This window comes from Bubalus kerabau, chromosome 4, assembly GCF_029407905.1.
Source record: "Bubalus kerabau isolate K-KA32 ecotype Philippines breed swamp buffalo chromosome 4, PCC_UOA_SB_1v2, whole genome shotgun sequence".
Classification (NCBI taxonomy): domain Eukaryota; kingdom Metazoa; phylum Chordata; class Mammalia; order Artiodactyla; family Bovidae; genus Bubalus; species Bubalus kerabau.
Genome location: NC_073627.1, coordinates 34722151 through 34748539, shown reverse-complemented (window position 1 = coordinate 34748539; position 26389 = coordinate 34722151). Strand labels below are relative to the sequence as shown.

Below are 26389 nucleotides of genomic sequence, written 5' to 3'. Positions count from 1 at the left end.
GCTTTCCGAGTTCCTACTAGACCCCAGTATCAAGGAAAGATTAGGAAGAAATAAAAGTAATTTCCATATTTCTGTTCATCAGAACAGGCTTCCCTGATCAGTGACAACCTTATGGTCTTAAAGTATGACTATTCCCCCTAAGTTGCTTCAGTCGTGTCTGACTCTTTGCGACCCCATGGACTGTAGCTTGCCAGGCTCCTCTATCCATGGGATTCTCCAGGCATGAATACTGGAGTGGTTTGCCATTTCCTTCTCCAGGGGATCTTCCCAACTCAGGGATCGAACACACATCTCCTGCATTGCAGGTAGATTCTTTACTGCTGAGCCACCAGGGAAGCCCCAAAGTATGACTATAGACCTAAAATAAAAGCAAGTGCATAATTACTTCTTAGCGGCAGATCAAATGGGATTGTTTATAGCCTATGATTATTTCAGTTTTGACTTTGCTTCAGGAGAGAAAGAAAAGACCAGTCTAAGGGTATTGCTTATACAGTGCCCTATGCTCTTTATTTCCTTTGCAGTAGGGTAGGATAGATGATAATTACAGAGAGAAATGACCAAAGACTTCACATTTTGTGCCTCTCTTCAGTCATTCCATAGCATCAGGACATGATCACTCTTCACTGATGATTTTTGTGTGAACCTCCCGGCTCTTCACCCGCAGCTTGTTGACCTGGGATTCAGCAATGTCAGCCCTTTCCTCGGCTTCCTCCAGCTCATGCTGGAGCTTGCGGAATTTAGATAGATTTGTATTGGATTGTTCCTCCTGAGAATAAAAATGGAATTGTAAGGAACGCATACTGAGCATCTTCGTAGACTCTGTAGGCCTAAGGAAAGAAAGGACTTGGCATCTACAAAGTTAGAATACTCAACAGGAGACATTATTATCCTACCACCTCCTGGACTTTGCTTATCATTGAAATTAACTTTAAGATTTATCTGGGGCTTTATGTTTCATAAAGAATTGCAGCTCTACTTTTGCAACCAAAACAGGGTAACAAATATGTACCACAAGTAAAGCAAGAAATAATATAAAAGCAGGAAAGAAGGCAAGGATAAAATCATGCTTGTTAATGCTTGCTGGAAGATGATGACTGTTCGCTTGAGTTAGATATTCTTCATCACTAAGGATGCATTTCTTAATAGCTTCTTTAAGTGGAAATAAATGTTGGATTTTATCATATGTTATTTTGGCACATTTCAAAGCAATCACTTTTTCCCTCCTATTTTGTATGTAATGATTCTGTTGACAGACTCCTTAATATTAAGTAATCCTTAGTTTGTAGGAATTAAATATATTTAATCACTGATGGACAATTTCCTTAATAAAGTACGAGTTTCAGTGACCTAGTAATTTATCTTCACTACAACTATACTCATGAATAAAACTGCCTTTAGTGTCTTTCCCCACCCCTGTTCTCTTTTGGACAGGTTTTGGTATGAGGGTTATGCGAGCTTCTTAAAATGATTTGGAAAGCTTTTCATCTTTTCCCATGCTCTGAAGTGGCTTACATAGCTCAGGGATTATCTGTTCCTTCAAAATTTGAAAGACTTATCTGGAATGAGTTCATTTTCAGAAGGAATTCTGAAGTAACTTATTCAGCCAATTTAATAATTTATATTCTCTTATTTAAGATTTCAACCACCTTGATAGATACATATTTTGCATTTAAAAAAATAATCCTCTTCCTCATATGGTTTGTCCCCTTTCTCATTTGTAATGTTGTGAGTTTTTACTTTCACTCACTTTTTCTTTGATTATATATTTATTTTTATTAATTCCCAAGATATTACTGAGATTAGCTGTTGAAAATAGGATATACTAATTCATTCATTTCTACATTACCTTTAACAGTACCTCTTCATTATTTTACTATTATTTTTAACTTCTTTATTGGACTGTCAGTTTCTTCATTTATTTTTATTTTTGATTCATAATGAAAGCATATAAAGAAATGAATTGTCCTTCAAGGACAGCTCAGACTACGTTCAAGGTTTATAAAAGTCTCATCTTCCATGAAATTTTATTTACAGTTAAAAACTATTCAGTAATTGTGTTTTTATTTCAAGTTAATCCAAAAATTTTTTAGGAAAGTCAGTTTTTTAACATTTAAATGCTTGGAAATTTTTCTTTATATTTTCTCATCACTTTACAACTTTATCACACTAGGGCTAGAGAATGTAGCCTGTATTATTTCTGCTTTGAGATTTTTTTGAGGTTTCTTTGTGGATAGAAGGTTAACTTTAAAAATTAAAAAAAAAGTACAAATATTTTTAAGAAGTACTCAGTCTTCTATAATGCAGACAGCTTATTTACTACAAGTAGATAGTAAATCTAATTATTTATGAGTTTTTCTTAACAGAGGACTTTCTTCCCTTTGTCTTAAGAATACTTACAGCCTCCTCAGCTTGTCTCTTGTAAGATTTCACTTTCGCCTGAAGTTTGTCTACCAAGTCCTGAAGTCTGAGAATATTTTTCCGATCTTCTTCCGTCTGAAAGATGATAAAAACCACAGAGTCTTAGTTCAAAAGCACACTACTGTTGTATCATTACATGGGAGCATTTCCTATATATACAAGGAGTGCTTAGCTGATGGAAACTGTTGCTGCACCTGGTAAGTGAGTTCCTTCACTCTCCTCTCGTGTTTGCGCAGACCCTTGACAGCTTCCGCATTGCGCTTCTGCTCACTCTCTACCTCTCCTTCCAGCTCACGCACCTGCAAAGGAGTAGGCACTTAAGAACTTTGATCCACTAAGGCACTGGGAATAAATGGAAATAGATAGATACTGGGAGACCCACCCTGGCCTCCAGTTTCTGGATTTGCTTCTTCCCACCCTTCAGGGCCAGCTGCTCAGCCTCATCCAGACGGTTCTGCAGGTCCTTCACCGTCTGCTCCATGTTCTTCTTCATCCGCTCCAGGTGGGCGCTGGTGTCCTGCTCCTTCTTCAGCTCCTCAGCCATCATAGCCGCCTAATTAGCAGTAAAATAAAACTAGTTGAGAAAGGTGAGACAGCCCATCAAGATTCTAGCTTGAGCACCCAGGATGGCCCTCTGCTCACATCAGTGATGGCCTTCTTGGCTTTCTCTTCTGCGTTTCGAGCTTCCTGGAGAATGTCCTCCATCTCTCCCTGGATTTGCGTGATGTCTGTCTCTAGCTTCTTCTTGGTGTTTATTAGGCTGGTGTTCTGTTTGAAAGTAAGTTATATGCTCTTTTAATCATGTTACCAAAGTACTTAGTGATAGCCACTGTTTGAAAAAAATTTCAGATAAAAATTTGGAAGTCAAATGCCCTTGAATATTATTCTGTTATGTAGTACAGTTAATTAAAATAGAAATGTTATAGAATATTTAGCATCTTTATACATTTCTTATAATTAGACCAAATATCTCTATAATTTTATAACTGCCATTTACCAGTGAAACCACTCACAAGGATAAAATTATAACATGTTCAAGTATTTCTTTTACCACAATAAAAATGTCAATATTGATAGCCAGGGTCAATAAAGATACTAACACAAAAGAATATGGCAAGTCTTAGCATATTTTAAGAAGTTAATCACTAATAATACCTGCAAGATGAAATAGCGAAAGATTTCTCAATAATGCAGTGAAAATTTGGTAGAAGTATAAAACCTGACTGTTATATAAAAAATTCAAGTTTATCTTTTCTGGGACCTAGGCATTTACTGAAGGTGAATTCTTTGTGCTGAATCTTACCTGCGTGTGCAGGAGCTGGACGCGCTCACTGGCATCCAGGAGCTCCTGCTCTGCGATCTTCCTGCTCCTCTCTGTCTGCTCCAGGGTGGCCCTCAGCTCCTCAATCTCAGCCTGCAGCAGGTTGGCTCTGCGCTCCACCATGGCCAGCTGCTCCTTCAGGTCCTCCTGGCCCCGCAGAGCATCATCCAGGTGGATCTGGGTATCCTGTGGAATGAACGATCATTGAGACACCTTGTTCTCAGGGCTGAAGTCACCCACCTGTACTGGGACCATCTCCTGAACCCATTTACCTTGAGGATGGCTTGGGTGTTCCTGTAGTTCTTCAGGGCCTCAGCAGCCATGCGGTTGGCATGGTTCAGCTGGATCTCCATTTCATTGAGGTCTCCTTCCATCTTCTTCTTGAGCCTGATGGCATCATTCCTGCTCCTGATCTCAGCATCCAACATGCTCTGCATGGACTCCACGACTCTAACATGGTTCCTCTTCAGCTGGTCAATTTCCTCATCCTTTTCAGCAATTTTCCTGTCAATTTCAGACTTGACCTGGTTCAGCTCCAGCTGGATACGCAGGATCTTTCCCTCTTCGTGTTCAAGAGATGCCTTAACAACAGCAAGAGATGATGTTAGCAGGGAATGCACACATTTAGCAGCTTTTCTGCATACCTTTCCTTCCGCTAATTTTGTGCCATTTATTCTTCTGTTCAGTGTATGTGGCTAGTCCTAATTCTTTTCTGAATTTGTTTACAATGTACATTTTTGACTCATACCTCTGCCTCCTCTAAAGCAGCCTGAATTTCAGACTTTTCTTGTTCCACTTGCTTCTTTATTTTCTCCAGTTCATGCATACGTTTCCCTCCTTCTGCGATCTGCTCCGTGAGGTCAGAGATCTCCTCTGTTTGGGTGAAAGACAGGAAGAGACTTGATCAGACAGAAAACACAAGAGAAAGGTACCTCCAAGGCATGAAAACTATTCAAAGTGAAAGGGACTCACGCTGCAAGTTTTTGTTCTCTCGTTTCAAAGTTTCTAGCTGATCCAAGGACTCTTCATAGGCATTCTTCATCTTGAACAGCTCGGTGCCCAGAGAGCGGGCCTCCTTCTGAGCTGCCTCGAGCTCGGCGTGGGTTTCCTCATACTTCTGTTTCCATTCTGCCAGGATCTGAAACACGCACCAAAAGAGGTTATCTGGCTGGAAAGGACAGAGGACAGCGGTGGAAGCCAGAGGCTGTGCAGAAGTTACCTTGTCGAAGTTCCTTTGCTTTTTGTCCAGGGCCGCGCAGGCAGCATTTGTCCTCTCCACATCGAGCATGAGGTCCTCAACCTCATTCTGGAGCCTCTGCTTGGTCTTCTCAAGGGAGGCGCATTTGGCGTTCACAGCTTCCACGTGTTCCTCAGCAGCCTGCAGACGCTGGGCCAGTTTCTTCCTTGAAGATTACACATGGTTGTAGAGAGAGGGAAACCAAACCGAGAATTATGAACTGTTACCATGCTGAAAAGTGTGGGGAACTTCATATTAAAAATCTCCTTCATTCAAAAAAATATTTATGAGCTCCTTTTATGAACCAGATGCTGAGTACACCGCAGCAAATAGGACAGAAAAGGTCCCTGCCTCATGAAGCTTCCAAACAAGAGAGAGAAACAATAAGCAAGTCAGAAAATGCATAGCAACTTATTGCAGATGTAAAGTGCAGTGAAGGAAGATAAAATGGAGTAAGGAGTGGGCAGCTATTCTTAGATATTCAGGGAAATCCTTTCTGAGGAGGTAATGTTTGAGTCAAGATCTAAAAGAAGTCAGAGAGAGCCAGAGGGAGATCTGGCTGGGGGAGATTGTTCCAGACACAAGAGGGGCTAACAAATTCCTGAAGCATCAATGAGCTTGGTGTGCCTGACAGCCAGCAATAAGGCTGATTATCTGTGTGAGTGCTTGTTATTCTTTTTAACTAGATTTTAGGCTCAGAGGTCAGTGATGGTATTTGCTTTATTCATATCCTGTTCTCAGGGGCTGATAATGCCTTGCAGATAGGAGCTAATTAATGAATGTTTGTGAGTTAACTCACTGAATCCTCAAAGGTTCTGTTTCTGTGATTCAATGTTCTACATTCTCTGCACATTCTCTTATATCTGAGCACATACTTGGCCTCCTCCAGCTCCTCCGTGCGCTGGATGGCGTCCGTCTCGTACTTGGTCCTCCACTGGGCCACCTCGCTGTTGGCCTTGGACAGCGCCCTCTGCAGCTCGGCCTTGGATTCCTGCTCCTCCTCATACTGTTCGCGCAGCAGGTCACAGTCGTGGCGGGCGGACTGCAGGGCGTGGGCCAGGGCATTCTTGGCCTGCAAAGAGAGTTATATGTTCATTTTACTGAATACTTAGTGTTTAATTCTTAAGTTTCAAAACCCTGTAAAAGTTGGTATAATGGACTCCAATTAGGATCAGGTTAGGGGGAAATGAGTCTTATCTAGTTACCTTTATCTCCTCTTCAAGTTGCCTCTTTAATTCCTCAATCTGTTGAGTAAATGCTTGTTTGCCCCTTGACAACTGAGACACCAGAGCTTCTTTCTCATCTAGCTGACGTGAAAATTCACCTGATAGGCAAATGATATGGCACCACTTGTTAAAGTGAAGAAAAGGTTTTGCAAGACCGTATGAGAAATAAGTTGAAAATCTCAACACCCCCTTTTCAGTTGAGTGCTCGGGTGGTTGAATTCTCTATTGACAGTGTCATGCTTGACGTCAAATTTCTGATTTTTATGGTGAAAATAACCTAAACGAATAAATACAGCTTAACTTCTCTTTGTCTTCTCCATAACTGATTCTTTCGGGTTACATTATTGTGCAAAACCTGTTAATAACTGTCAAAGAAGGGAGTTAAACTTTTTAATTCCACAGTGGCCCTGTTTCATAAGACTTTTGAGAGACTGGGTTATCCATTGCCCTATGCAGGAATTTGGTTCATTCTGGTTTAGCTAAAACGAAGCACGATCTAACACAGAAGCCCTGGACCCATGATGGAAAGACCCTTGGCCCCAGGCATCCCTTCTATGTGGCCAAATCCTCAAGGCCTTTGTGGAGCAGAGCTTGGCCCAGTCCTATGGAAGTCTTCACCTCAGCATCGTCCCTAAGTAACCTTGTACGTGGGGGAGAGTCTGAGCTGTCCGGTGAATCACATGTTCTCAGTTGCTTTTATTAGGCTCTCACATATCAGTTGTTTTAGACCGCATCATTTCCACTTTTAGGCCTCATGGAGGAGGAGAGACTTACCAGATTCAGTCTGCAAGCGTCCCCTCTGGGCTGTCAGGTCATTGATCAGCCGCTGCTGCTCCTCCTCCTTGGATTTCAGCTCGCTCAGTTGGTCCTCCAGAGTTCGGCACATCTTCTCTAGGTTTCCCTGTGAGAGGAAAAGTGGAAGAAGCAAGTGCAGACATTGACAGCTACCATTTCTTCTAAAATAGAAAAAGATTTATTTTGACATATAAAGTAAATTATCTTGTATGTAATATATAGGAATTTTTTCTTTATCTTTTATAATATTGCTGTCCTAAGGTGAAGACACACATTGGGAGTTTTAAAAAGCTCATTGTGACGCCTCATTCATTATTCCAGGCATTCGTTGTATTATCGCTCTTCACAGATATCACTTTTTTTGAAAAACAAATTTAGGGTTTGGGCAACCCTGTATCCAGTAAGTCTATCAGCACTATTTTTCCAATAGTATTGGCCCACTTCATGCCTCTGTGTCACATTTTGGTAATTCTCACAATATTCAAGCTTTTCTTCATTATTATATTTGTTTCAGTGATCTGTGATCTTTGGTGTTGGCACTGTGACTCACTGATGGTTAGCATTTTTTTTTAAGCAAGAAAAAGCATTTTTAAATGAAGGGATGCATTTTTTTAGGCATAATGCTGTTGCACACTTAATAGACTACATTATAGTGTAAACATCATTTTTATATGCATTGGGAAACCAGGGAATTTGAGTGGCTTGCTTTATTTTGATATTTGCTTCATTGTGGTGGTCTGGAACCAAACCTGCAATATCTCTGAGGTCTGCCTGTGATAAAAAAAAAATTAAAGATCATGTACTAAAGATTTTGTGAAAAATGTAGTGACATATTTTCAAAAAGCATTTATAAATACTTCACTGCCTACTTATGTACAGTGAAATTGCATGTTGGATAGTTGAGAATTTTGGAGACCTGTGTTCCCCAGTTGGAGTGCTAGAGAACACGGACAGCCTGGTTCGCTGCAGATGTTGTCATATGTTAATAGTGTGGTGGGGTTAATATGCTCAGCTTCTTTGAATTTTAGTTTCTTCCTATGATTGAGTGGAAATAATATAATACTGGTATCTTTCTTGTTTACCGCCTGGATTCCTGCCAAGAACAAATCACCTGTGTGTAAAGGCCCTATGCAGACTGTGCACATAATGGGTCATTGCTGTTAATAACAGTTTCTCAGACTCTGCAGTACCTTGGCTTTAGAGATTGTTTCCACATTGCTAGCAAGGTCGTCAATCTCCATCTTCATCTCGCTCTTCTCCTTCTCCAGCTTCTGCTTGACCCTCTGCAGGTTGTCAATCTGCTCCCCCAGCTCAGCCACACTGTCCGCGTGCTTCTTGCGAAGAGCAGCCGCCGTGGCCTCGTGCTGCAGGGTGGCCTCCTCCAGGTCCCTGCGCATCTTCTGGAACTCGGCCTCCCGCTTCTTGTTCATCTCAATCTGGGCGGAAGTGGCCCCGCCGGCTTCTTCCAGCCGCTCACTGATCTCCTCCAGTTCCCGGGAGAGGTCTGAGCGCTGCTTCTCTGCTTTGGCGCGGGAGGCCCGCTCGGCCTCGATCTCCTCCTCCAGCTCCTCGATGCGGGCCTGGCAGTGGGGAGAAGCTCATTGTGAGCTCCTTTATGCTCATAACTATGGCTCTTTGAGCCAGACTGATAGAAATATGAACTTACCTGCAACTCTTTGATCTTCTTCTGCAGTTGAATGCCAAGTGCTTGTTCATCTTCAATCTTGCTTTGCAAATTGCTGATTTCAAACTCTTTCCTTTTTGAAAAGTAGTAAAGGATAACAGTTGAGTCCATAGTCAACATTGGAAGCAAGTCCATAAACAATTCTTTCATACTTACTTTTTGAGCTTTTCATCAAGTTGTTGTTTTTCATTTTCAATGTCCATTATGGACTCTTGGGCCAACTTGAGATCACCTTCAAGTTTCCTCTTGGCTCTCTCTAGGTCCATGCGAAGTTTCTTTTCTTGCTCCAAGGACCCCTCAAGCTAAATACAGATAATGCTGAGTCAAAAGAATTGCTTAGCTTCCTTTCAAAGAAAATTTCCTTGACAATCCTAGACTTACGTCATCCACTTGCTGCTCTAGCTTGGTCTTAGCTTTGGTCAGAGTGTTGACTTTGTCCTCTTCTGCCTGCAGGTCATCCAGGGTCTGCTGGTGGGCCTCCTGGAGGGCCTTTTTCTCCTTGGTCAGCTTGGCGATGGTTTCATCCAGACCTGCCATCTCTTCTGTGAGGTTTTTCACCTTTGGAAGTAAAAACACTTTGCATTACATGTTACATTTTGGTGGCTTCCATTTTTCGCTTGTATTGCCTAGTAATGATAAAAACGTAAACTTTCTTTGTATGTTTCATACCTTATTTTCTGTGGCGTGTTTCTCCTTCTCAACCTTGGCCAGTGTCAGCTCAAGGTCATCTATGTCTTTCTTCAGTTCCGAACATTCATCCTCCAGTTTCCTCTTCTTGGCCGTCAGCTCAGCATTGATCTCTTCCTCATCCTCTGCTCTCTCAGTCACCTCCTTGATCTTAGCCTCCAGCTGGATTTTGGTTTTGATCAGCTGGTCACATCTTTCCTCTGCATCAGCCAAGCCTTCAGCTTCCTTGAGTTGAAAGCAAAATCAAAATTGGGAAGTAAGAATGAAATATTATACAATGATAATGGTATAAATCTCCCCCATTAATTCTTTGGATTAAACTCTTATGAACCACTTGCCATGTGTGATTGCCAGATGCTCCACATTTTGGGAAAAACAAAATGTATCAGGTATTGTCCTGTTCATTTAGAAGAGTATAGTCTACAGTAGGTTAGAAAGCTTAACCCCCACAAGCTACGATTAATTCAGAAAGCAATTAGTGACATAAAAGATCAGAGAAGTTGTTTCAGATATGATTTAATGAATGAAGTGGCATTTGAGTTGGGCTTTGAGAGATGGGTAGGACTTGGTTTTGTAGAAATGAACTTATTGGGGGAAGGATCAGGAGAAGGGAAAGCATTCAGAAGTTTCCAGATGTAGCCACTATTAGCAAATTATTTCCCTTTGTAGTCTTGGAGGATGATCCTGGTTATGATACTTTAAATTCTAATTGAGGCATTAAGTAATCAAATTCCTAGCAACCTATGTTTCTACTTAAGAGGGTTGGGGGTGGATGGAAAGGAGAGAGAAATTGATAGATACATGTATCAGTGAGCCTCCATATCAGTCTTTGGATACATAAAAGAAGAAAATGTGCTGCACATAGACAGGTAGTGAGCATGGTAATATAGGACAGTATCTAAGTGATTCTCTAGGGACAAGAGAAGAGAATTCAGGATAGCTTTGAAGGGAATGGGGACAGAAAAACAGCTCTCTTCCCTTCTGTAATCTAAAGGAAGGAGTTATTACACCACCCCAACTTGACAGAAGAGACCAATCTTAATCAGCAGGAAAAAATATATGATTTTGTGATGAGTAAATTATACCAAACCAATTCAGTTCACGTCAAATGAAAGACAGTCTCATAAATTACATTTCAGAGTTGATGAAAGCAGTTGTAAAATGATTGGTTCAGGCATAGCAATGAGCAGGCTGGATGGAGGGAGAGAATTGGGGGCAGGTAGAGCAAGTTAGGTGCTGATGCAGGAACCCGCACATTATATGATGTGCACTGACTATGGAGATGGATTGGAAAGAGCAAGTCTCATTTTAGAGATCAATAACAAACAATAATTCAGTAAAAACTGATGTAGAGTACTGTCCTTTATCAGCTGTACACACTGTGATTTAAGATCCATAAACATCTAGAAGTTCAAGGAAGTTTCAGAGAAAACAAATCGCTTTCTCCATGCTGTTCTCCCCCTTTGTATTTGGGCTGTTGCTTCTGCTGCTAAGTCGCTTCAGTCGTGTCCGACTCTGTACGACCCCATAGACAGCAGCCCACCAGGCTCCCCCGTCCCTGGGATTCTCCAGGCAAGAACACTGGAGTGGGTTGCCATTGCCTTCTCCAGTGCATGAAAGTGAAAAGTGAAAGTGAAGTCGCTTAGTCATGTCCAACTCTTAGTGATCCCATGGCCTGCAGCCTACCAGGCTCTTCCGCCCATGGGATTTTCCAGGCAAGAGTACTGGAGTGGGGTGCCATTGCCTTCTCCATATTTGGGCTAGTTTCATGGTAAAATCCCTTTCAAAGACTGTTTTCAAAGGAAAAAGAAGTCATTAACACTGTAGTTTGATGAAACTGTACAGAATAGAAGACAGTGGCCAGTTCTAACTCATTGCCTTGGTTCTGGTTTGGGGGCATTTACTGGGTGATGAAGGAATATGGACTTTATTAACACCATCAGGGCACTTTAACCTTCTCCTGCCAGCGCATGTCTCTCATGCTGACTACTCAGCTCACTGCTGCTAGTGACTAGAGTTGTACGTTTGCATGATTAGCAGCAGTACATAGGCTGATACCACTACTTACAGCCTGAACTTGGAGCTGCAGGTCATTTTTTTCTTTCAATAATGACACCATCTTTTCTTCCAGTTCCTTCCTTTTGGCCTCTGACTTGGCCAGTTCATCCTTGGTTTTCTGGAACTCTTCCTTCATGGTGGCCATCTCCTTCTCTGTCTCTGCACTCTTCAGCAGGGGCTTGATCCTGAAGAACAGTTTCATCCAGGGCCAGTGCTTGACATTCATGAAGGCTCGGATGTTGTATTGGATGCAGAAGATGGACTCCCTGAAATTTAACCAATGCAAATTAGATGCTGTGTGGATGATGGAATGAGATGAAATCTTGGTAATGAGAGTTGGAGGTTCTGCCTTCCACCATGTTCCTCACCACTTTCAAAAACACAAACGAAATAAATTGTATTTGGGGATGGTGATCAAGGACTCATCAGTCATTCATTTCTCTTCACTGGTGCTTCTCAAACTTTGGTGTGCATAAGAATCAGCTAAGACCTTGTTAAAACACTGATTCCTGGGCTATTTCCCTAGAGATTCAGATTCAGCAGATATGAGATGGGGCCAAAAATGTGCATTTTTAACAAGTTTGTAAGAGATGCTGATGATACAGGTCCAAGGACCACCCTTTGAGAAGTACTGCTCTGCTTCAGTGCTTTGCAAACTTTCCTATGTGAACACCGCTGAGAGCAGCGAAGGGGAAACCAGACCCCTGCCAGGTGTGAGGCGCAGGATAAAGAGACTCATTAAAAACTCAGTTTCTTTGAAAAATCTCTGGTTTTATATTTTAATGTTGTATGATTTTTGCATGCTATTCTTTAATATCATTACATTTGTTTTAATATAATTATTCTTAAAAATTGCCTTCATATATAGTCAATTGCCCAAGTGTATATATATATGTATGTGTGTGTGTGTGTGTGTGTGTGTGTGTATAGGGGGGTTATACCAAACTTATTTTTAATGAAATAGAATATAGTAGAAAATATTAACAGAACTACAGGTGATAGAAAATCTGTTTCACGTAAATTATGTATTTACACACACAGGTATGCATGCATATACAGGGATCAGTGTAAAATACATTTCTCTCTGTGGATCCTATTCATATGTGTCCTACAGTTTGAGACACCTGACCTGTAGCCCTAGAGCGCTGTCACTGCATCAGAGTAGATCACTAAAAAGTGAGATACCTTGGTGAAACTGTATTAACTTATTGAAAAAGTTCTTTCACCTATTTTGCCCTTAATACTTTAAATCATAATAATTCAATAATATAAGTGATCAGACAGAGAAGTTGTTTCTGCACTTTATGTAAAACTGCTGTTGAAAATAAACATGTGCTCTGCAGTTCAATATATTATTTAATTATCGACCCAGTAAATTCATATTAGAACCAAATGCTGGGGCAACATTTTGCCTCTGCTTGCTCAATGGTATGTTTTCTCGTTAGATGAGACTGACACATCTCTCTCTCTTTTTTATTATGCTTTTCTCTCTTTTTAATTTTCTTACTTTTTCTTTTTTACCCGAGCATTCAGTTTATTCATTCAGTTTATTTATTTATGGTGATTGCTACCTTAAGTACTTTGGTATATGTGTATCTCCAGTTCAGTATCAGACTCTTATTCATTCCTCTTACTCTGGTAGACTTATGATATTTGAGTCTTAATTGTAAGCCACCTCAAATGTGTTTCTGAAGAAGGAAAGTATGACTAAATAAGCAATATGCTTGTATACCTCCTCTCCACCATCTTCTGGTACTCCACTCTTGCCAAGAATCCTCTGCACCTGGCCTGGGTTCGGGTCATCAGCTGGGCTAGCTTTTCATCTCGCATCTCCTCTAGAAGCCCCAGAAGACCAGCTTTGAAAAAGACCTGTGTATGGCCAGAGTTGCAGATCAGAAACTTTACACAGACTCCAAAGGGACAGACACAGTGCCAGGTGGGCCTTAGAGACCATTACCTTGGTGTGACCAAATTTATACTGGGTGTGGTCGATGTCAATGGATGCAAGGAGCTTCTCAGAAGCCTTCTTGCTGTCGATGTATTGTCCTTCAGGGATCGCACTTGCATTTAATACCTTGTATCTGATAAAGTAAATATAGTTTTCTAAAACTTGGTTTATTGATGAGACTAGAAGTAGCTAACATAAATGATTGATTTTTAAAAGTCAGAGCTTTAAAACAATTATTTTCTTCACAAGAAGGACATTGTATACATAGATGGCCAATCTAGTTACCTGCTGTCTTTTTATTCCATTTTACCTTTCTGTGCAGTTGCAACTTTCCATTCTGCCTCATCAGACCCTGTTCTCAGGAAAGGATTCTATAATCTGGTTCACATTAATGTGTAGATGACCAATAAATGCATTTGCTATTGGTAGTGCTTAATCTCTACTATGGTTTTGGAAGGATTAAATGAAATAACCCAAATATATTAAGCACTCAGAAATGATGTTCCCTAATTATTGAAGTTACAGTGGACATCCGTGAGCTAAGCTAGGAGCATGGTAAATCCAGTGAAAAGTCCACAAAGTACCCACCATATGGTGTATCTTTATTTTAAAGGTGCTTTGAGGCTTATAACTTTTTACACTTTTTGTGGCAAATTAAAAATAACAAATAGAGGCATGTTTTTTACTAAATTGCTTTGCTTGCACTAAGTATATGTATACTGAACTCCAGGATACCCCATAATTAGGAGAGGCTGACCTCTGTTTGAAGTCCGCATACAGGATTCTGCTGGGGAAGCCCTTCCTGCAGATGCGGATGCCCTCCAGCACGCCGTTACACCTCAGCTGGTGCAGGACCAGCTCGTGCTCCATGGCCCCTACAAATACATGTTCATGTCATTGCAGAGTTTTATTAAAGGGAGGTATGGCAGTCATGATTTGTTCTTCGTCTCTGGAACGTCTTACCAGGGGTCTTCGTTTCATTGGGGATGATGCAGCGCACAAAGTGAGGATGGGTACTCCTGAGGTTGGTCATCAGTTTGTTCAGATTTTCCTGTAAAATCAGGAAACCCTGTTATCTGAGTTTTAGACATGCTTATGAAAGCTTGGCAATGTCGATAAAATCAGTGTCCATCTGAGTTGAATGACCCTTGTGGACCATTTTCACTTAAGATAGCACCTTGGTAAGCTTCTCCTGAGAGGCAGTTTCCTTCTTAGTACCTCTTGTTCCACTCGAGTTTGCAGGAGTTACACATATAAAGCAGTCTTGACAGCTGAATCTTTTCAGTATCCAAGCACTATCGTCCTCTTAGCCCTGGCCCCTGGCCACCCACAAGCCTTCACAAAGCCATTAGCTTCCCATCCTAGACGGTCACCCTTCTTCTGCTAAACTCTATGGTTCTCCAGTAAGGAAACATGCCTGCACTGCATTTGGTCTACTTCTCATAAATATAGCTTCCCCTTTTCAACTCTGTCAGCTTTGGGGGCATAAAGATTATCTGTAAGGGGAACCTACCAGTTACAATTGAGAATTGACTAGATTAAGAGCAAGGATACCACATTAGGTTCCTTAAAGACTAGCTGTCAGATTTTCATTAGAGCTACTGAGGACTTAGTTTTTTGGGTATGTACCATTGCTTATTTCCACAACTCAATTAGATTATGAATAGCAGAGCACTACGTTTTATAACATATAAAATATTTTTTACTATTTGGCTTAGCACAAAAGATGACCTAATAATTTCCAAGTAATTTAAAGCTCTTCTCTCCAAAACTCGATTAACAGAAATCATTAGCTAAGGTCAATCCTGTCCTAAATGACTTGTGCTTTTGAAAACAAATTCACAAAGTAACAAGAGAGTGTCAAAAACAATTTCCTCCTTACCCTGAAAAGTGCAGACACCGTCTGGAAAGAAGAGCCCTTCTTCTTACCACCTTTCTTAGTTCCACCACTTGCCTCTGCAGAAAAAAATCAGAAAAGATGTCATTCAGATATAATTTTAAATTGACAGGGCTATATGTTGCCCATTTGTTGTTTTCTGTGTTCAGATGGAGCATTTTTTTCAATGCAGTTGGCCTGTCTGTTTGAGCCTTAATGAATCTTATATGTCAATTAAGTTCATATCCATTTTTCAGTGATACTCAGTAAGCAGCAGATATGGAGGAAGAAGCAGGAGAGAATGATAGAAGCCAAGCCTTTTCATTGCTTAAGATGTTGAAAGTTCCTTTCTGGCTCTTGGCAGCAGGGCCTTCATCAGTGCTGGAGTGAATGTCATGATGCAGCCTGCTTCCTCAGAACTTGGAGGCACAGTGGATTTGGCCACAACACTTCATCCTGGGCTGCGGTATCACTAGCTTCAGTCTAACACCACGTTTTGTAATATCAGGAGAAAACATTGGGATTTTTTTGAACATTACCTGATTCACCAGTTGGAGTCCCAGAGAAAAGTAAAGCTAGAGTTTTCAACGCAGACTTCTGGTACAGCCCAACCACAGTATCGTTCAGGGGGTCCTTGTTCTTCTCCAGCCAGCCAGTAATGTTGTAGTCCACGACACCCGCATAGTGGATCAGGGCAAAATGGGCCTCAGGCTTGCCCTTGACCACCTTGGGCTTCTGGAAATTGGCAGACTTGCCCAGGTGCTGGTCATACAGCTTGTTCTTGAAGGAGGTGTCCGTGGCCTTGGGGAACATGCACTCCTCTTCCAGGATGGAGAAGATGCCCATAGGCTGGAAGCAGCCCGCAACACAATGTTACAACTCTATGTAAGCATTTTTCTCTGTCTATAGACTTAAAAAGATGCATGAATAATATAGTCATCACAAAACATAGTTTCTGAAACTTGAAACAGACCTTCTCAATGAGCTCGATGCAGGCAGCCAGGTCCATCCCAAAGTCAATGAACGTCCACTCGATGCCTTCTCTCTTGTACTCCTCCTGCTCCAGCACGAACATGTGGTGGTTGAAAAACTGTTGCAGTTTCTCATTGGTGAAGTTGATGCACAGCTGCTCCAGGCTGTTGAACTAAATAAACAGATGGGTTTACTTTTCTCTCAGCATATTGGGCGTTTTAAAATATAGGACTTTTTAATTTAAAAATGTATATCGAATAGCCTTTAGATTATAGATACCAAAATCCTTGGGGACCTATGAAATCTACTGTTTCTCTGCGGTCATTTTATCCAAAATCTTAAATCATTAGTAATTCTTTTTTCTTGTACTTGCTTAAATTGACTCAGGTGTTTTTCTGAGTTCCTGCTTAATCATTCTGTACTTATTTCCCCTATCTTTTGCATTTTCTATTGACTCTGCTGCTGCTGCTGCTAAGTCGCTTCAGTCGTGTCCGACTCTGTGCGACCCCATAGACGGCAGCCCACCAAGCTCCACCGTCCCTGGGATTCTCCAGGCAAGAACACTGGAGTGGGTTGCCATTTCCTTCTCCAATGCATGAAAGTGAAAAAATAAAGTGAAGTCGCTCAGTCGTATCTGACTCCTAGCGACCCCATGGACTGTAGCCTACCAGGCTCCTCCATCCATGGGATTTTCCAGGCAAGAGTACTGGAGTGGGGTGCCATTGCCTTCTCCATCTATTGACTCACTTAGCAGCTAGTTTGCAACCTATTAGAAGCTGACTGGAATGTTCTCTCTGTTGTGTGGAAGCGGTCATAGTCAACATTGCGAGGGAGCAATAATCACCACCTTTATTTTTTAATGTGAGATTTAAAAAAATCAAGTATCTAATATCATGTACAATATATTAACACACACTCATATTTTTTTGGAAAAGAAAAGCCAAAATGTTGACATTAAGTGGATATATATAGTGGAATCCCTGGTAGCTCAGCTGGTAAAGAATCTGCCTACAATGTGGGAGTCCTGGGTTCGATCTCTGGGTTGGGAAAAACCCCTGGAGAAGGGAAAGGCTGCCCACTCCACTATTCTGGACTGGAGAATTCCATGGACTGTAGTCCATGAGGTTGCAAAGAGTCAGACACGACTGAATGACTTTCACATATAGTGGAATCAGTGTGGAATTCTTTTCTTTGATTTTCAATGATTTCTGCCATGCCTAAGTGTTGTGTCTATAATTAGAAGAAAATAAGCTTCTTTAAAATTATAAGGAAGAAAAAATGTATTTTATAATCAAACTCGAATTTTTACCCCATATCACATTGAGAATTAAGAGTTCCTTGCTTTGAATTTATTAATGCTATTTCTAAATTACTGACACTTTCTCAGCTCTTATCATCTGCCTATATGTTTCTGAGTGGTTTCTCTACCATATATTGAGAGCATATTATACATTGCACAGATTTATTTTGATGTTTTATATTAACTTCACTTTGCATTGTGGGATTTTTAGACTTCTCATTACACCAACCTAATTCCTGACTCCCTTTAGATCATGTAGTGAGTTAAAGCATCCTCATTAAGCGGATTATTTCTCAGAGTAGTGGAATTGCCACTACAATAAATAATTAGTAGCTACCCATTCACTCTCTTTTAAATTTTAGCATAACTTCGTGACAGTGGTAATAAAAGGTTGTAATATTCACAAATTTCTTCTTACTAAGTATCCATTGCTTTATTGTAAAAACCCCTTATGAACTGATTACCAACTCACATCAAAGATCTCAAAGCCAGCGATGTCCAAGACCCCGATGAAGTACTGCCTGGGCTGCTTGGTGTCCAGCTGCTGGTTGATGCGGGCGACCATCCACAGGAACATCTTATCATAGACGGCTTTGGCCAGAGCACCCACTGCATTGGTTACCTTGAAAAAGAAAGGAGTATTTCTTGAGGTTAATAGAGGACTGCAAAATGCCTGCATCCCTGGTGGTGAATTTGAATTATGTACCTACCTGCTCTACAGTCTGGCCTTTGGTGACATACTCATTGCCAACCTTGACCCTGGGGTAGCAAAGGGCTTTGAGTAGGTCAGCAGAGTTCAGACTCTGGAGGTAGGCAGCCTTGTCAGCCACTGAAAGGAAGAAAGGATAGAATGATGTTATTGCCCACAGCAGTCCACTTCCTTAACAAAAAAAAAAAAATAAGCTACAGGCATTTTGTGCAGTGTTTTAAGAATATCTTTTGAGTATTCTTACCTTCTCCACTCACCCCCCAATAAGTTCAAGATCTTGATTATGGGTAGTGTTCCCCAAAGCAACATGTGTCTAATACCCATGCCACATATATCTTATCTAGGTATACTTTTGAATGCAATTCTTGGAAATGAATTTGTCTTCTGGGAGAGCTCAAGAGTAGCAAGTTAAGAACATGATTTTCAAGCAGACGTGAAGTCAGGCGGGTGACTGGGTTGGTACCTTCGGTGCCATCTGGCTCTGCTTGCTCCTCCCGCTGCTTTTGCTTGAATTTCAGGTTCCCATAATGCATCACAGCCCCCGTGAGCTTGTAGATGGAGACCTTCTCTTCATTAGTAAAGCCCAAAATATCAATAGCACTCTGCCAATACAACCGTAGAATAACTGTCAAGTTAGATCCACATGTGTACTATCAATACTTCACATTTGGATTCCTGGGTTTTTGGTCAAACCGAGGAAACTACCAGTACTGATGCAGAGCAAGAAACTCCTTAGATTCGAGACCTAGGGAGCTGGTCAGTCAGAGGCCAGCACAGAGCATGCGAATCCCAGGTGCATACCTTCTAAAGATGCCAAAAGTAGATTTAAAATAGAGAACACGGATAGTTATTTAACTTGTTGTTTTGAGAGGTGGAACAGATTCTTGTAAGATAACATAAAGTCATCCAAATGATTGTTTCTAAATTCTTCGAGTAAGTGGAAATATAGAATGGGAGAATAATGACCCTGCATTTAACTTATTTTCTGGATTCAAAGGAAAATTGTTTAACTTGAATCAAATTGCCAGTTTCAAAATGACTGATAGACAAGAAAAGGAAAAATAAGCAACCATAGCAGGGCACTGGAGGGGTGGGGGGGGTGCTCTTTTATTGGGTGCTCCAATAAAAGAGCACTTATTACTGTTACGAGGCTTCCCAGGTGGCTCAGCAATAGAGAACCCACCTGCCAATGCAGGACCCATAGGTTTTATCACTGGGTTGGGAAGATCCCCTGGAGGAGAAAATGGCAACCTGCTCCAGTATTCTTGCCAGGATAATCCCATGGAGAGAGGAACCTGGCAGGCTACAGTCTGTGGGGTCACAAAAGTGTTGGAATGACTGAGCAACTGAGCACACACACACAGATTTTAAAAAATGGTTTAGGGAAATTCAGAAAGGATAGATCATTAAGACTATTAAGGGAAAGTGAGATGTTGTAGGAGCACACGCCAGTCTTTTCAGTGGACTCCAGGTCATGCCCATCTTTGAAGTTTTGTGATTTCTACTGGAAACTGAATGTTTATCTAGAGGGACCATCATTCCGTCCAAAATAATTATTCTAATTTTCTTGTGTTTTACTTACATCTGTGGCTATCAGTTCTTCCTGATCATCAATACTGGCCACACTGATCTCCCCTTGACTGATGAATGGGTAGTCATATGGGTTGGTGGTAATCAGAAGCATCTCTAAGTAAATGGAAGAAAGCAAAAGTAAGCAGAAATATCCTCTTCATTAAAATGAGAGATTATGAGACAAATTCTAAGGCACTAGAATGGAAAAAGCCATGATATATTATTGATCAGTAAAAAAGGCAGATGATGGAAGAGCATGTAACTCTGATTCTAGATATTGTATGTATGTATATATTTAAAGATATATGTACAGAAAATGACTACAATTATATTCATCCAAGTGTTCATAGTGGTTATTTCATAGTGATAAGATTTGGAGGTGTTTTCAGTTTTCACTTTGAATTTTTATGAAGAGCACACATAAATTTCTATCAAACTTATAAAGCAATTTTCAAAATAATGATAATGTATACAGTTAACAAAATTCCATCATGGAATACCAAGTTGACCAGGCATCAATAGGTGTAGGTGAGGTAAATTTTGTAAAGAAAGGATGACATTTCTTACCAATTAGTTCTGGTTTCCTGTTTGATGTGATCTGGTAAAAAATATGATAGCTCCTTTCAGCCTTCAGCTGGAAAGTAACTCTAGACTTCTCTAACAGATCTGAAAAGAAATTAATAACAAACAAGAAAAATTCATATGAAATGCAAATTTTATTTCTGTTCAGTGTTGTAGGTCATAAGAAATAGAAATGATGGTAAAGACTATCCAGGCACTTACATGTTTCAATATCAGCAGAGGCCAGTTTTCCTGTAGTGCCAAAGTGGATTCTAATGAATTTACCCTTGAAGGAAAAGTTAATATTACTACTTCGTTCTTGAATCATATCAAATCTTTGAGAAACTCAAAACACTAACAATCGCACTAAGTGCTAAAGTTTTAATAGTAAATCAATTCAGACACTATTGGTATCAGGTTTACAAAAAGCTGTATCTCCTATTTTGTAGATAAAATAATTTTAATTTAAAAATCTGTGAATAATTGTAGGTAATGAAAGATAAGAACTCAGATATAGGGTCACATTTCTTTTTAGACAAGGCTTGGATCCATGTTACTACGTGGTTAGAGGAAAAGGAAAGAACCCTGGTATAATGGGAATGAAAAAGACTCAGAGAATGTATTCACAAACATCCCATAAATCTTGACCAGTGAGTAGTGTCCATGGTTATGTCCAAGAGACTTACAAAGCGAGAGGAGTTGTCATTCCTCACGGTCTTGGCGTTGCCAAAGGCCTCCAGCAGAGGATTGGCACTGATGATCTGATCCTCCAGAGTCCCCTGCAGAGAAACACAAGAGCAGTGCTCACATGTGGGGCTTCTTGAGCACCCTTTCCGTCATGATTCTGACATGCCCATCAGACCCACCTGCAATTTGCCAGGTTCCTCCTTCTTCTTCTCCCCAGTGACTGCAATTGTTGCAAAGTACTGGATGACACGTTTCGTGTTCACAGTCTTTCCTGCCCCGGATTCTCCGCTGTCAAATAAAAACCAAGTCAGTAGAGGTCCCAAAGCCAGCAGCTATAGCAGTCGTGAAAACAAAGCATCAAGTCTACTTACGTGATCAGGATTGACTGATTCTCTCGGTCTATAAAAGAGAAATTATAAGCAGTCAATATTGTTTTCTAATATATTTGTAAATGATAAATTAATAAAATGGTATGAAGCTAGTATTTTTCAGCATCCTGAGGGCTTGGTGGTCCCCAGGCCCAGCATCTTTTCCAGCTCCCCTCTCTCCTGCTCCCTGAGGCTCCCCTCATCGCATCAGCTTACAGACCACTGCTCAAACAGAACACTGCAAGGAAGCAGCAGACTTTCTCTTTTTATACTCCACACTAAATGCACGCCAAGTGGATTTGGGTTTTCAGGTGGATTTAGATGACAAGTTAGTAGCATGTTTATTTTAAGTACAAGAAGTAATGAAAAAAAAAAGGCATTAGAGATATTTTTAGTGTGGGAGAAGGAGTCAGTATAGTAAAGGTGGTAGCTTTGGAAGTAATCATAGCCTTAGTCGTATTTTCAGGGAAAACTAAAGGCTCATGTTGATATTCTGCTCTCTCTGAAGAGGAAATCTCTCAGTCCTTTCCCCAAGGTGCCGTTGTGCCTTAGAATGGTCTAGCTGAGACAGCATTCCAGGAAGAAGATTCATAGTTTGACTGCTCTAATTCCAGATACACCTTATAATCTGGAGTATGTTTTGGTTGGTTCTGGGAAAAGGGCAATGGCATTTCGGGGACCACCTCAAAGAGTGTGTTGAGATGAGTAGAATCTCTTTCTCCTGTGGTTAGTCTCTCTCTCCTAGAGTCTCATCTCCTAAAAAGATGCACATGGAAAACATCCAACTCACCAGTCAGCATGAATTGATAGGCATTGTCAGAGATGGAGAAGATGTGGGGCGGGGCCTCCTGGCGCTTTTTGCCTCGGTAGGCCGTGACCACCTCAGGGTTGTACACCGGCAGCCACTTGTAGGGGTTGACGGTGACGCAGAAGAGGCCTGAGTAGGTCTATGCAAGCGAATAAGAAAGAATAACTAACCAGACACCTTTCCTGTTATTTGCACAGCTCAGTTATTTAATGAATTTTAACAGAAAAAGAACAGTCTAAGTAAGTGGTCTATACATCTTCAAGGCATCAGCATGGAAACTAGTTGAAAGGTTCAACAAGATAGCAAAATCTTGAGGGTGAGGAATACAGTTTAGATCCTTATTCCTCTTGGGATTTGTCACAGTGATTTTTCACATAGTAGAAGCTCCAAAATTGTGGGTTTTTAAAAAATGTTTAATACATTTTTACCGTAGTTTAGAAAATAGGAGTATATTTAAGATAGTTCAAATTCATGAAAATGAATTTATGATCTAGGAAAATGAATGTATGGTACCTAAGTACTCAACAGCATGAAATAGGTAGGTGAACTATGGAAAATCTTCTTAAGATAGTATGATCCAGACATTTAAAAAGGCAAACATGAAGGTACGCAGCAATACTGGGGAAATATTTGTAAACTACTCCTGAATTGTGAAGAAACAGAACACAGAATGATGGGAATACATTACAATTACAACAGCTGGATTTCCAATATTTTTGACATCTGGTCTAGGATAACTGCCAACCAAACAGAAGGGATTCTGACACTAATCACAGGTGCACTTGGGTAGGTGTTGTCCAGCTGAATAGCAGCAGTGACTACACCATTCAGAAATGATGAGAATTCCCTGATGGTCCCATGGTTAGGTCTTTGAACTCCCAATGCAGGGGGCATGAGTTCAATCCCTGGTTGGGGAACTAAGGTCCTGTAAGCTGTGTGGTGGGGCCAAAGCAGCAACCACAAAACTGTACAGAAATGTCAACCTAACGTAGTAAATTCAATTAGTATTACTGAGTTTGTGTTATGTGAAAAGTCTCTGCAAGGCCCTAAGAATGAAATATAAACGTTATCTTTCTTTGAACATATGATACTGTTCCTTGAGGAACTCCCAGTCTGTGTAGGAGATGGACATGTAAATGATTCATGCTGAAAAAACATCGTCAGCATTATTGCAGGGCAGAAACACCAGGACACAAGGTTGAACTCTGCCTGGGGAAGTTGGCAAGATTCCATCAAGGAAGTGCTCCACGCAGAAGGGACCAGAACACAGAGATACAAATTGCTGTTATTTTGGAGGATTGAAAATTGGTCTTTGAAACATAAGTTTATATTTTTCCTCTGGATGATTCTGCAGCAGGAATGGGGATGAGGGGAGACGCAGGCATGTGGTTGAGATGTAAACAGTAGCTGCTACCGTGTTTGTTCAGGGGATCTGTGGCAAACCCAGTCCATGTGGACAGTGGCTTTGCCTGGCTTTGCCTGGGAAGACAAAAGATTATGTGCCAGCTGTTGGGTTGGGCCTTACAGTAGCAATCGTGAACCTCTTAGTTAGTTACATCACTAGTGAAAGTACAGTGAATCACTATCTGTGACCAATTTGTAGTACAGTGAGCTGACAGGGTCCAGTGATCAAAACCACTTTGGGGTTTGGGGAGCACTCACGTAGATCATCCAGGCTGCATAACGCTCTTTGAGGTTGTACAGCACAGCGGGCTCGTGAAGGTGGGTCATCATGGCCATGTCCTCGATCTTGTCGAATTTGGGAGGATTCATGGGGAAGATTTGATCCTCTTTCACTGTCAGAGTCTAGTAAACAGGAAGGATAACTGCTTATGTCAACCAAGTGGCCAAACAAAATAATCAGTAGCATGTGGTCAGCTCCTGGACTACTCACCGCTCCTCCTTCAGTCTTCACTGTCACTTTCCCACCTTCTCTGCTCTGGATAGTCCCTTTGACAAAAGATTCCTTGGGCTCGGCCACAAAGACAGATGTCTTGGCATCAAAAGGCTTATTCTGGGCTTCAATGCGCTCCTTTTCGGACTTTCGGAGGTAAGGAGCAGCCTCCCCAAAGACGGCCATTTCCTGGTCTGAACTCATGGCTGCTGAACTCAGAGGTCCTAAAGGCGATGAAGCATTTCTTACTAGAGATTCTGAATTGTCATCTATACACATAAATCTCTACCTTGATGATATTTCATGGACCCAGTTGGAAATTTCACCAGGCAGATGCACTGTACTCCACGCTGTAGTTATTGAAGCAAACATAATCACAAGAAATCACCAGGACTCAAAGGCATCTGGGGTCACTGTGCACCCAGCAGTGGACTTAGGGCTACCTTCTTTCATCCTTCAAGACTGCTGTTCTAATAAGAGAGCTGATGGGTAGCCTCACAAGCTACTAAGGAGCTTGTGACCATGGGTTGCCCTTGATCCTCTGTGCCTCAGCATCTCCATCTTTAGGGATCACAATATTGCCTTTTGTATCCACAGCCCATGAGACAGCGTGAAGACAGTTTGAGAAAAAAGTTAAAATTTGAGTAAGAAAGCAATTTGAAAAAGTTCAGGCTATGACTAAGATAGAAAATGTCATTTATTATAATGTAAGAGAATTCCATTTTTTGCCGTATAATATGAGAACTTTATTTCCTCCTTTAGGTGTTCAGCTGTAAGTGTTCATGTTCAGTGGATTTGGCAGGAGGTCACGTTATAATTTTGTTTATCTTTTTTTTTTTTTGAGTTAGGTGCTTAGTAGAATTCTCTAGCATAATTTCTTTGCATATTAAATCCAGTTAATCGGCTTAACCCAGTTAAACTAATTGAGGATAAAAGCAAACATTATCCTCATTCTTCTGCACTGAAGGCTCACTTTCCTGTTCCACATCTCCTTCCGAAGGACACAGGCTCAGGCTGTTCCATTCAGTGTTGTCTGCAGATCACCGGCGACATCAGTAGAATGAAAGGCTTGGCAGAGGATGCTACTTCAGTCATTAAGTGATCGAGTTACTTGAAACTCACTTTAATCATCTACCCACCAGCCTCTCCCTTTAGAAATGCAGTGTGTAGTAGTGGGCAGACTAATACCTTCATTATTTATGTAACAAAAATTTCAGTGTTCTGGTTTCATATAACACCTAGCGTTGGGTAAGGTGACTTTTTAAAACTCTTCACAGAAGTAAAAGCAGCCCGCTTTCCTAGGTTCTTCTTTTCTTACTTGTTAGATATCGATGTTTGCTAAATGAATTCTAAAAGCAGGACACATTTTTACAAATTTGAGATTTTTAACCAGGGAATCAGTGCAGATGTTTTTTTCCCCTACGGAAATGATATTCTTTTCACAAACTTTTCCTTGCTAAAATGTCATCCTACCAGTGCCAGAGTCCTAAGACTATGTGCATTGTTCTAAAAGGCAAGCCCTCCGTCCCCTTCTCCCTCTCCTGCATCTTTCCTGAAATACAGTTGTTAGGTATTTACTGAGACAAGCACTTTCTCAAAGGTTGCTAAGTGACACACATCCATCCCAGAGGCTCTTGCCTTCTCCAGGGACTGGTTAATCCAAATCTTACCTTGTTAGCAAGTGAGAAGACGCAGCCCGGAAATGAGACGGTTCTATAAAAGAAAAAGGAAAAGCACTTGATTAATTAACCAAAAAGAAAACAAAGCAAACCAAAAACTCCATTTGCTACAACACTGGCTGTTGTTAACAGAGGGCAACCAAAGCCATGGATGTAAAATGTGCAGAAGGAGCAGTACCCTAGGCAGCAGCTGCAGCCGGCACAGGCTGGTGCGGCTAGCGTCCCTCTTGAGAGTCTGGTCCTTGTTCCCACTTACCTTGGAGCTTTTTAAAGCAGGACGAGTCAGCCTCATTCCAAGGGCTCTTTTATATGGATAGCTATGGAAACAATGCAGCTGCCTCTTCTTTCTAAAGTCAAAAGGAATTGTTTGGCAAAAAAGTCTTGGCAATCTTGTGTCCCCGCATAATTGTCATTCATGTTAAGAATGGTTGGATATAATTAGAAATATTTTTCTTATTGAGTATGTGGATAAATCTCATATGGATAATTTGAGAAGATGATCTGAAAGGAAGGTTCATGCTGGTGGATAAAGGCAGTGGCCAGGCATCCAGAATACCTGGCTTCTCTCTTAAATTCCTCCTGGCCTTGC

General features: G+C 41.0%; 1 protein-coding gene across 2 annotated transcripts; it reads right to left on the bottom strand.

Moving 5' to 3' along the window:
- Nucleotides 1-481: 481 nt before the first annotated feature.
- LOC129649272 (myosin-2) lies at nt 482-26164 on the bottom strand. 2 transcript variants are annotated; one of them, XM_055576513.1, is made up of 40 exons: nt 26057-26164; nt 25792-25834; nt 24122-24345; nt 23890-24033; nt 22210-22366; nt 21423-21450; nt 21231-21339; nt 21051-21143; nt 20587-20650; nt 20371-20469; nt 19814-19917; nt 18695-18833; nt 18233-18351; nt 17995-18144; nt 16224-16394; nt 15790-16099; nt 15257-15330; nt 14338-14425; nt 14132-14249; nt 13384-13507; nt 13159-13295; nt 11437-11692; nt 9351-9593; nt 9063-9239; nt 8838-8983; nt 8664-8754; nt 8188-8577; nt 6977-7103; nt 6182-6300; nt 5852-6048; nt 4959-5142; nt 4712-4877; nt 4488-4612; nt 4012-4320; nt 3722-3925; nt 3061-3186; nt 2801-2971; nt 2613-2717; nt 2398-2493; nt 482-766 (listed from the first exon to the last, which is right to left on the bottom strand). In XM_055576513.1, exons 3-40 carry the CDS (start codon nt 24323-24325, stop codon nt 614-616), a joined length of 5817 nt encoding a protein of 1938 aa, XP_055432488.1. In that variant the 5' UTR covers nt 24326-24345; nt 25792-25834; nt 26057-26164; the 3' UTR covers nt 482-613. The 2 variants fall into 2 exon arrangements, with proteins under 2 accessions (XP_055432488.1, XP_055432489.1); XM_055576514.1 differs by having other exon boundaries at nt 25979-26071.
- Between the last annotated feature and the right edge of the window lie 225 nt (nt 26165-26389).